This window comes from Camelina sativa, chromosome 3 (genome assembly GCF_000633955.1).
Source record: "Camelina sativa cultivar DH55 chromosome 3, Cs, whole genome shotgun sequence".
Classification (NCBI taxonomy): Eukaryota; Viridiplantae; Streptophyta; class Magnoliopsida; order Brassicales; family Brassicaceae; genus Camelina; species Camelina sativa.
Genome location: NC_025687.1, coordinates 1,400,887 through 1,413,062, shown reverse-complemented (window position 1 = coordinate 1,413,062; position 12,176 = coordinate 1,400,887). Strand labels below are relative to the sequence as shown.

The 12,176-nt window shown below is 37.6% G+C and overlaps 2 protein-coding genes across 2 annotated transcripts; both read left to right on the top strand.

The window, feature by feature from the left end:
* Positions 2,003 to 2,803, top strand: LOC104778550. Its single transcript, XM_010503004.1, has one exon. It carries the CDS (start codon positions 2,003 to 2,005, stop codon positions 2,801 to 2,803), a length of 801 nt encoding a protein of 266 aa, XP_010501306.1.
* On the top strand, positions 5,254 to 7,692 carry LOC104761483 (vacuolar protein sorting-associated protein 2 homolog 3). The gene is made up of 11 exons (XM_010484574.2): positions 5,254 to 5,519; positions 5,818 to 5,862; positions 6,084 to 6,118; positions 6,210 to 6,260; positions 6,376 to 6,480; positions 6,629 to 6,700; positions 6,806 to 6,877; positions 6,970 to 7,050; positions 7,139 to 7,174; positions 7,260 to 7,315; positions 7,408 to 7,692. The coding sequence occupies exons 1-11, from the start codon at positions 5,486 to 5,488 to the stop codon at positions 7,451 to 7,453; spliced, it is 633 nt and encodes a 210-aa protein (XP_010482876.1). The 5' UTR covers positions 5,254 to 5,485; the 3' UTR covers positions 7,454 to 7,692.

Genomic DNA, 12,176 nt, shown 5'->3' with positions numbered 1-12,176 from the left:
CCGCCAAAAGATTCTGGGAGACCAAGATAGAATCCTTGTCCTCCCTCTGTTTCAATTCCCAACCTCTGCTTGATGATGCTTCGATGCTCTTGGGGCACATTCTTTCCGAAATGGAGACAGGATTTCTGGTAGTTCACCCTTTGTCCAGATGCTAGACTATACTCCTCAATGATCCTTATTATTTGGCTTAGCTCCTCATCATTTCCTCGGCAATAAAACATGCTATCATCAGCAAATAGAAGATGAGAGAAGATGAAAAAAAAAACAATTTTAGGTATGTTAAGTTAACACAAAATATTAAAAAGAACTCCGATAATATATTTATCACAGTAAAAGAAAAAAATAATCATAACAGAAACAGGAGATAAAATAAGGGGAAAAACCCAAAAAAATATGTTATTTTTTTAGAAGTTTAATACATGTAATTATTAAATTAGAATAATAATAATATTTGGTTTAATTTTCATTGTCTAAAAAAATTATCATTTAATTTGTAATGGAAGATTCATACGTTGGATTTAATGCCTATTAAATCTAATGACGGAAGAGTTAACCATGGTTAGGAGATTAATACACGTGATTAATTGGAGGTTAATTAGTACACTTTTACCCTTTTAGTTTTCCCCAAATCGATTTTGTTTTTAGGAACCCTAAATTCTTCTTCTCGACGAGAAAACCCCTAAATCTGTTTATTGCGATGAATCTTAGTGTCTGATCAGTTGCGATTTTCGTTGATTTTGTGGTGTCTTCGACGCGTTAACAACAAAGAGATGAGGTATGTGATTTGCGTTTTAACTTCAATGTTTAGGGTTCTAGTGAGTCGCGATTGAGGGTTCGTGTGGGTCGCGATTTAGGGTTCGTGTGGGTCGCGATTTAGGGTTCGTGTAGGGTTCGACTTCGATTGGGGTTATAATCGATTGGGTCTTGATATAAGGTTGGATTTGTCTTATACTCGATTTAGGGTTTGAGTGGGTCGCGATTTAGGGTTCGAGTTCAATTAATTAAGGTTTAATTGGGTGTTAGAATTAGGGTTCAATTGGGTTTTTAATTAGGGTTCAATTGGGTGTTACAATTAGGGTTCAATTAGGGTTCAATTGGTTGTTCAATTAGGATTCAATGGCTAATCTGAACATTCTTTTTTCTTTTTTGCAGTGGATTCGATCAAATTAAACTAAATATTCACTTCAAAGGAGATGTGGTGGAGAAGGATGGCTCTTTTACATACGTTGGAGGAGAAGAGATTAAAGCCATGTCGATTGACCCAGACTTGATGACTTGGTCAATCTTCGATGAGTTCTGCGCAGAGAATGGAGTATCGGGGGTAGTGGAACAAGTATGGTACAAGCTACCAAATGAGGACATATCTTCAACAAGAGTTATCGATACAGACAGAGATAGTGGGATTAGAATGTTGTGTGCTGAAGCTGAGAGTGGTGGAGAAGTCGACATATTCATCCAACAAGTTGTGTCTCAACCCTTTCCATTTCCTCTGTCTCAGCCTGGTGAGCAGTGTAACGTTGAAGTGCCTCAGATGTATGAGGAAGAGATTGATGGAGATAATACCACTCATGTTGATGAGGAGCAAGGACTTGAGCAAGGACATGATCAAGGAGATGATCCACTAGAAGAAGTTGTTGGGGGTGAGCATGATCCTCTGTTTATGGCTTTTTACGAAGAGATTAATAGACAATCTGATGATGTGGATCAGGGAGAGGCTGCTGTAGAAGCTGCTCGTTACGAAGCTGAGGAAGAAGCTGCTCGTCAGGCTGCAGAAGATGCAGTGCGTGAAGAAGAGGAGGAAGAATTTGAGAGACAATGCATGGATGCTGAGCGCCCGGAGCCTGCTATGGACACAGATGAAGAGTGGGATGCTTTTGACTGATATGAAAGAGAAGTATCAAGAGCTAGTTACTCAAAGGATAAGCCATTGTACTTGTGGATAAAACAGATGTTTCGTAATGGAGAGGAGTTCAAGGATCAACTTTTAAGGTATGTATTGAAGATGAATTATGATGTGAAGCTTTGTAGATGGGGTCAGACACAGTTGGCGGCAATATGCAGACATGAGACATGTCCTTGGAAGGTCTATTGTTCTGTGGATAAGCGTGTAGGGAGATGGTCAGTGAAGACATATGTTGATATCCATAACCATGTTGTGAGTGGAAAAGCAAGGATGTTGAAACAGGGTGTAATTGGTAGGTTATTTAGAGAAGAAGCAAGAAGAAGATCGTGTTTGAGTTGGACTGACATCAAGGATGAGATAATGATGAGGTACACGATATCAGTCTCTAAATGGATTTGCCAAAAAGCAAGGAGGATAGCGTTTGATTTGGTGATACAAACACAGAAACAACAGTTTGCAAAGTTGTGGGACTACGAGAGAGAGCTGAAGCGGTCTAACGAGGGTACTCACACAGAGATTGTAACCAATCCGCAGGTGAGTGGTAAGCAACAATTTGACAAGTTCTATGTCTGTTTTGCGGCGCTTAGAAGAACATGGGAGAATTGTTGTCGTCCTATTATCGGACTTGATGGAGCATTTCTGAAATGGGAATTAAAAGGTGAGATTCTAGCAGCTGTTGGAAGGGATGCAGACAATAGGATTTATCCTATTGCTTGGGCAATAGTCAGAGTTGAGGACAATGAGTCATGGTCTTGGTTTGTTGATAAGCTAAAGACAGATTTGGATTTGGGTGTTGGCGATAGATTGACTGTTATGTCAGACAAGCAGAAGGGGTTAATTAATGCAGTAGCTGATTTGCTTCCAAATGCAGAGCATAGGCATTGTGCTCGACACATATAAGCCAATTGGAAGAAGGTTTATGGTGACTACACACATGAGAGTTTTTTTCTGGGCCATCACATAGAGTGCAACCGTTGGGGATTTCACTTATAATATGGAAGCTTTGAAAGTATATGATCCACCTGCAGCTGAGGATTTGATGAAAATAGAACCGAGTACATGGTGTAGGGCGTTTTTCAGCTACCATTCAAGCTATGAGGATGTGTGCAACAATCTCTCCGAGAGCTTCAACCGAACAATCAAAGACGCCAGGAAGTTACCGGTTATTAATATGCTTGAGGAAGTCAGGAGAATCTCCATGAAGCGCATTGCTAAGCTGTCCGGTAAGACAAACAAATGTAATACCCGGTTTCCTCCTAAAATTATGGAAATACTTGAAGGCAACCGAAAGTCAGCAAAGTTTTGCTCAGTCCTCAAAAGTGGTGAGACCAAATATGAGGTATTAGAGGGTTCTGGTAGCTTCTGTGTCAACTTCCTTCAGAGAGAATGTGCTTGCAACCAGTGGAAGCTCACTGGCATACCTTGTCCACATGCCATCTATGTCATCACATAACACAATCGTGACCCAGAAGAGTAAGTAACTTTAAATTTCTTTTTCATGCTTAACGAAACCTTCTTTTTCATGTGATTGTTGACTAATGTTATGTTTTATGTGTAGCTATGTTGATGGACATTTACAAACAAATGTCTGGCAAGATACATATAAGGAGAACATAGAACCTGTAAATGGTGAAAGGTTGTGGGAGAGAACAGGCAAAGGACCAATTGAAGTACCTGATAAAAGGAAAAAACGAGAACGCCCAAAAGAGTTTAATAGGATAAAGGAGCCAGGTGAATCAGCAACTAATCCAACGGAGCTTACAAGAGAAGGTAAAACTGTTACTTGTAGCAACTGTAAGCAAATTGGTCACAATAGGGGAACCTGCAAGCAACAAACAGTCCAATTACCTCCTCCACGCAAAAGGGGCAGACCACGAAAAATTCTGGTAAGTAATTTGAATTAGATGTGTGTGTATGATGATAGTTTGAATTGTAACAATGTGATATCATGATTGTTATAGGATAATGATGACCCTTGGAGCATCCACAATGCACCAAAGAGGTGGAAGGCTGCTCAAAGCCAATCGACACCACCTGTTGCACAAAGTCAATCTGCACAAAACCAAGAAGTTCTGCATCATTCAAGTGCTCCACCAACAACTAAAAGTGGTACAAGACGTGTACGAGGTCGTCCTCCCGGACGTGGAAATGGTTGTGGTAAGTCACAAGGCAAAGGTCATGGCAAAGGGCGTGGCAAGGATGACGATGCTCCAAAACCGCCAGTCTTTTTTATGTCTCCTTGGTCTGATAAAGTGTTTGATGTTTGGCGACCTGAGAAGAAGTCATATTAAATTCACTTGTAGGATGATTTAAACTCACTTGTAGGATGATCTATCTATGTTTTAAACTCAGTTGTCGGATGATTTCTGGTTGGATGTTGTAGGATCCTGTTTTTTTTGTGGTAGGATCCTACTAGTTTCAAACTAACGGCTACAGATGAATGACATTACAAGTTTTTTGGGATTTTTTTTTCTTTGAATTTCATTGATATACATAGTTAACAACTGAAAACAACAACAACGAAACCTCCCCAACATAACCTACTTCCCCATTGCAAGAATCATCCCAATTACAACAATGAAACCGACCCAAGACAGCAAGATGAACTGTCGAAGCATGTTTTCCCTCTCAATAGCTGTCATTACTGAATTTTCGAGCTTCTTCTTCTCTTCATCCTCTGTAACGTCGGTGTTGGAACCACTCACCCTTTGTTCATTCAATGTCCTAAGGGTTTCTTTCAGCTGCTTGATCTGTTCTCTCGCCTCTAGCAAGCTCACCTTCTGCCACCCATATGGTGAGTGTTCATCTGCCCCCCTAAAGAATCCATGAACAACACATTTATAGATTCTTCTACATGGATTGTCATTGGTCCATGATTTCGCAACAATAGTAACTCTACCACACGTGCTGCAAAGAGGACCCCAGCTCTGGCTCGAATTCGCATCAGACCATGAACCTTGGCTCACCATTCTCTCCAACCAAATTTGGCAATCAAATTTTTTAGCTTCTAGGGTTCTTACACTTTAAATCGATTTGGGGAAGAAGAAGGAGGGCAACAATGTCTTTTACTTGCCTCTAATTAATCACATGGGTTAATCTCCTAACCATTGTTAACCCTTCTGTCATTAAATTTAACAAGCGTTAAGTCCAACGTATGGATCTTCCATTACAAATTAAACGATGGTTTTTTTAGACAATAAAATTAAACCAAATATTATTATTCCAATTTAATAATTATGTATTAAACTTCAAAAAAAATAGATGACGTATATTTTAGATTTTTTTTTCGAAAAAATAATAATATTAATATTATTATTATTACGTCCTGATGATCCTCCTAATAAAAAGGGTGAGAGAATAAAATAAAAACTCGAAAATTCGATGCGATCCTTTTACACGTTGATTGAAGCCTCTCTCTGTATATCTCTAATAAATTCTGTTATATCGAACAGAGAGAGAGAGAGAGTCTCCGTGCTCTGAAGAAAGAGAAGCTTTGAGACCAATACCATCATCATCTTCATCAAGCAGAGCAGGTTTCCCCCAATTTCTGTCGTCGTCGGTCTCCCACAGCTGATCTCAAACATGAACATCTTCACCAAGAAACCAACTCCGAGAGGTTTGATTTCCTCCTTTTATATTTATTTTATGATATCACCCGAATTTCGAATTTTGTAATGTCATGACCTGATTAATCGATTAACCTAATTGGAATTTCTTCGGGTTCGCCTAAAAGTCAGCCTTGACTTGTTCTCTATTTTTTCTTGTGGCGCGATCGTTATCATATTCTTTATATCTCTGACTCTTATGTTTTTTTTTTTGGTTTTGTCTGTGATCAATCGATTGAAACTTAATGTCTGTTGACTGTCAAGAAACTGATGAATGTATGTATCTCGTTGTTTTGTTTTGTTTTGCAGAAGTGCTTAGGGAGAGTAAGAGAGAGATGACACAAGCTACCCGAGGTCTTCCTTTCTTCCTCCTCCATATATCTTATTCTTATCTATCTATCCTTCATTGCCTTAAGCTTTCATTATTTACTTGTTGAATCTAGAAAAAAAAAAAAAAAGCTTTGATTTTTTACTAGTGAATTGCTCTTTGTTTGAATTGCTATTTACATATAATTTAACTGATGCCCTTTTTGTTTGTGTGTGTATGTTGTCTCGCAACGCTTACGCTGCTCCAGGAATCGAAAAGGAAATCTCATCTCTGCAATCAGAAGTATGAATGTGGCCTGATTAATGGTTTCCCATCTACTCTCTCTTCTTTCAAAGGGACATATCTAATAAACGTCTTCTTTTCATCTTCATAGGAGAAGAAGCTTGTTCTCGAGATCAAAAGAACTGCTAAGACAGGGAATGAGGTATTTCAATCATTCTTTTATCGGTTCAATTCCCTTTTTTTTTCCGGGTTTTCTACTCGGACAATTTTGTGTCTGTAATCTAGTTGATGTGTTCTATCTTTTGCTTTTTATGCAGGGAGCCACCAAGACTCTTGCTCGCCAATTGATCCGGCTTAGGCAGCAAATTGCTAACTTACAAGGTAGCCGAGCTCAAATGCGAGGCATAGCTACTCATACACAGGTCTCTTGCTTATTCCCCACTTCTCCCCCCTTATTTCTTTTTTAAAATTTATCTCTGTTTATTATAAACAACAACCAAGAAGATCATTATTCCCGTCTTCAATCTCATACACTGTAAAGTTTTGAAGTGTTGAAACATTGGTGTTTAGGCTATGCACGCACATACTTCAGTTGCTGCTGGACTGCAAGGTGCCACTAAGGCTATGGCAGCTATGAGCAAGGTCAAATTTCTATGTAACGCAAATAAGATTTTCCCATGCTAAGGTTTTTTTGAGATGAAAACTTGTTCTATAGTTTTACATTGATGTTTTTTCTGATATTTCCAGAATATGGATCCTGCAAAACAAGCTAAGGTGATGAGAGAATTTCAAAAGCAGTCTGCGCAAATGGACATGACCGTAAGATCTCTACCAATATCCATCTTTCCCTTTAAAATCCATCAACACTCAAACTTTAGTCAATTCTGACTATAATGCATATTGGTATTCAGACTGAGATGATGTCAGATTCCATAGATGATGCTTTAGACAATGACGAAGCTGAAGACGAAACTGAGGATTTGACAAACCAGGTACGATTTCTCCCATCGGATTTCAGTTCTAAATAATAAAGACTTGTGGTTTTAACGGATCTTTTTTTGTTTTTTTACTGATTTTTAGGTTCTTGATGAAATTGGCATTGATGTCGCCGCACAGGTATGAACCCCATTGATTCTCTTCATTGTTCTGTGTCTTTATCTGTGATTGATGATTCTCTCTCTTGGTTTTGATCCATCTACAGTTATCATCTGCTCCAAAAGGTAAAATTGGCGGGAAGAATACAGAGGATGTTGGCAGGTATGATGGTATCCATTTAAACACAACTCTAACGTATCTCTTACCTTTAAAAAAAAAACAAAACAAAATCAAACGTTGATGTTTCTGTGCAGTTCTGGAATGGATGAACTGGAGAAGCGGTTGGCTGCGCTTAGATAGAATGATAGACTAAGCTGGAAAATCAAGTGGAAGAGCTCACTTCAAACTTGTAGCTTGAAGTTGCTTCTTTCAGAGCAAAAAAAAATATACATTCAATGTGTCTTCCACAGTTTGCTTTCTGGGAAGATTTGTGGATATTATAAACAATTAAACATACACAGTGACTTTTATTTTCCTTATTCTTTTGATCTGCAATGTCCAAAACGTCTTTGGTTCTAATTTGTACTAGTTTTTGCATTGTTTTCTGCATATTGATCTCTATTAAAATCTTTTAATAATGTCAGGAGGACGAATACCTCCAATGTTAATATCTAAGTTAAGGCTTAAAGGATTCTTTATTTTTAGATAATTTATCAACAATAACTCACAAGATTCAAATAAATTTAAAGGATTCTTTATTTTCAGATAATTTATCAACAATAACTCACAAGATTCAAATAAATTTAAGGGATTATTTATTTTCATTTTGGACAAAAAATTCTAAAGGATTTGATATTAAGAATTTATTATAATTCTTTATTTTCGAATTGAAAATTCATATGATACTAGTATTGTAAAATCATAACATTTAGATGATAGATTGAGTTTACTACAGGATACAAAAGAATTGTAAAAAATAAACAAGTTGACAACAAAATAATAAAAAAAAAAGATAAATAAAAAAATTTTGAGCAAAACATAAGAACAAAAAAGTATCATTCCTCTTCAACCAACAAATAATTGAACTTACATTCTATTATTTTAATATTTGCTTATGTTTTCTAAATTGGGACATCCTTTTAGCACTAGCTTTTTATTTCAAAATCCAGGTTGACTCATGGTGCCCAAATGTGCATGAAGCACGTTAGAATGCTTAATTAGAATTACGGAAGAGTTGGGAAAAAAAACCCTCTATTTACAGGGTTGAGGGTAATTATATGGTTAAGATCCCACCCTAGTGATATCGTGGTGAGGAAGTTTATTTTAGATACGTTATAATTTTTTTGTAGAAATTGGCGTAATTATATAGATCAACTTAATTGGATATTCTCTGTAGGTGCTGTTATTTATTATGGGTATAATCCTCTTTTCGGTTAAGGAAATAATTGATTGATTGGTAGAGATTACATCTTAGTATATTTAAATGTGTTAGACCGGTTAAGGAACCAATTAGTACATGAAGAAGCTGATATAACCGGTTTGGCTGATGAGCTTGAGGCGATATAACGAAATGCTATAAGGGACAAGAAGATAGTGACATTACTGAACCACAGCAAGAAAAATAAAGATACCGATTATTCACCTGGCGCATGCGCATATCCCACGACAACAACGTACGTCGAATCAATGTTCATTCGGTTTCCTAGTTTTTTTTTAAATGTATGTTCCTTTATAGCCCAACTGTTCATCAACCTACCACCTAGACCATTGGGACCTGCTGTCTTAGCTATATTATAGTTCACTAGACAGGGACAAAAACAAAAACAAAAAACAGTTTGCGTTGCGTGTAATTATATAACTAAATTAATAATTACTTTTTTAGAATATAGTCTAAGAAATTTTTAAGAAAAGGAAAAGAAGCCAAGATTTCGTTTCACTAACTTAATCCTTATGTCAATCACAAAAGGTTTTAGTTATATATAACAAATTTTAATGATATTAATGTAAGATAATAATGCATAAAATAGTTGCTAGTAGATACGTCTAGAATCTATTCCGAGTTCCTAGTAACCCTTTGGGCCTCGTACGCGCGTGTATATTATTTGTTCGAAGCCCTATACCTTCATGCATGCAATCTCATATCATGCTTTTTTTCCTTTTTATCGACTTTATTTAATCCTGATATCTTCTAGATTCTGACTTTATCTATGTGTATATCTCAATTCTCAAATAATCAGATAATATCATTACAATGTTTGATTAATTCTACTAATCATGCACCGACGAAAAGAATTTCCGTATAAGGCCCATAATGTGGTCTATATATATATATATAGCAGCATCCTCCTACTTCAAAACTCGTTACAACAAAAGATTTGAGAGAGAGAGAGAGAGAGAGAGAGAGAGAGAGAGAGAGAGAGAGAGAGCGAAAGAACAACTAACCTTGGAATTTATATACCTTAGGTCTTATTCGAATCCACGATATGGGGAAACCGTATCGTCATCTGGTTGGATCACGTTTTGTTCCCAATGATCTAGGGCTGGTGAGGTATCCCCTTCGCAACATGGTGGAGAGGAAGCAGAGCAGTGTCGACATAACAACTATGGACGTCTACCAGGCCGAGCCGTGGCTTCTTCCTCACGTAAGAAATCCTCTTTTCAAGAAGAAGGAATGGTACTACTATTTTCCGAAGACTAAGACACGGAGCCGGAGTGTACCAGGAAGAGGAGGAAGCAAAGCTGGCTTTTGGAGAAGCGGCGTCAGGAAAGAAGATATCAAGGACGGAAATAAAATCATTGGTTACAAGACGCCTCTTACGTACCACACTATAGTGAATGGAGAAAAGAAGAAGACCGATTGGCGCATGACCGAGTATTCTCTTCACGGAGTTGGCAAGGGCTTCCAAGATTGGGCCTTGTGTATGATCCGAGACAAGACAAAGACGAAAGTGGACAAACGCATTAACCATGTTCCTCAAACTCAGACTCAGCCTCGGCCTCATTCGCAATATCAACTTCAGCCTCAGCCTCAGGTGGCGGCGGAGAACACCAACAACATCCTACCGAACCAATTAGTGCATAAAGAGGCTGATTTTACCGGGTTTGCTGAGGAGCTTGAGACGATGATGCTAGAGGGACAAGAAGATCGTGAAGCTACTGAACAACAGCAAGAAGAAGAGATACCGCAGATCCACGACAACAACAACAACAACAACAACAACGTCATGATGTGGAATCAACAAGTGCAAAAAGAAGCTGATTTAACCAGTTTTGCTGATGAACTTGAGACGATAATGCTAGAGGGACAAGAAGATCGTGACATTACTGAACAACAACAAGAAGAAGAGATACCGATGATTCCTCTGGGGCAGATCCACGACAACAGCAAGAACGTCATGATGTCGAATCAACAAGTGCAAGAAGAGGCGGCTGATCTGACCGGTTTTGCTGATGAGCTTGAGACGATAATGCTAGAGGGAGATGGTGACGCTACTGAACAAGTGCAAGAAGAGGCTTGTTTAGCCAGTCTTGCTAATGAGCTTGATATGCTGATGCGAGAGGGAGAGAAAGATCGTGTTATTCAACTGCAACAACAACAGGTATACGAAGAGACGCAGAGCGGCAACAATGATGTGATACCGACTCCTCCTCCGATGAACAACAACAAGAAAGACATCATGATTAGGCTAGGGGGACAAGAAGAACGTGAATTTACTCAGCAGCAACAAAAACAAGTAGAAGAAGTGTTACCGATTCCTCCTCCGATGCACAACAACAACGACGACGACGACGTCATGATGAAGTGGAGGCAAGACTTGTTTGACATAGAGGAATTCCTGATGAAAGATAACGAAGGCGAAGACGTCACCGAACAAGAAGAGCGATTTCAACTGCTGGTGCAACCGATTTATCAAGCTCAAGAATGGAGTCAACTCGTGGGTGATCAAGAAGATGATACGATGATGATGATAGACAATCCTAACAATGCCCAAGCGTTGGGGAATTATGAGTTTACTAGTATTTATGCCGTACTACGTACGGGCCAAACATAATTTCATAGTGTTTTTTTTAATAAAAACGTTAGTGTGATTACATGTTTATGAAAATTAATACACTAATCAAAACTTGAAAAAATAGTTTCTCAACATCAATCAAACTTATAATTTGAATCTTATAGAATATCTAAAAAATTATGTCACACCAAACATTAATGCATGGTTCTTTCACAAAAATCAACATTAGCCTACATGTAGATATTTGTATGTTCTTTTTTTTTTTTACATGGTAAAACGTGCTTCAGGATCCAAAGGGTATTTCACGAATTTGTGCTTAACAAAAACAAATTAAATGTTAAAACTAAACAACGATTATTACCTTGAGTTGGTCATGATCCAGACATTTTTTGCTACATGATTTGCTCTGTGGAAGTGTTCTTCTTCGGAATATATTTTCCACGAAACTTTTAAATCGAAGTCTGTGTCTTCTATATATATACCGGCCGGTTTCCCGCAGATTCTCACATAAATTATCTTCACAAAATCAATAGCCAATAAAGAAAAGTGATAAAAAGAAGATTGCAATTACAACTTATACAAAATGATGCATTGGTGTAGCTAATGACTTTTGCTTTATAAAATAAATAATTGATCGAGCAACTAAGGGTTAGTAAAGTATTTACAAATATAATGATGTGATCCATGTTGAGGGGCGGATCTAGGGTATGATGGGGTAGGGCACGTGCCCATGCTACTTTGGTTTGGTTCGTTAAAGTGTGTCCCATGTAGAATGATAGGTGCATAGTTCGATGCCCTTCTTCTCAACAAATTAATTGATTTTTTTTGTTTTTGGTTTATTTTGTTTGAGGATATCCCTATATATTTATATATATAGGAGAAGGAATACACAATATGCATATGGTGTTGTATTTTATTATGTAATTCGGGTAAAGGAGAAATAGTGGATTTTTTCGGGGTAAAAATCCCTGGCGAGATGTAGGGTTTCCATGTTGGAGACATGAACTCGTTAAAGTCTTTGTTTTTTTTTAATCTTTTTTTTTTTTTTTTTTTTTTCTTTTTTAACGTTT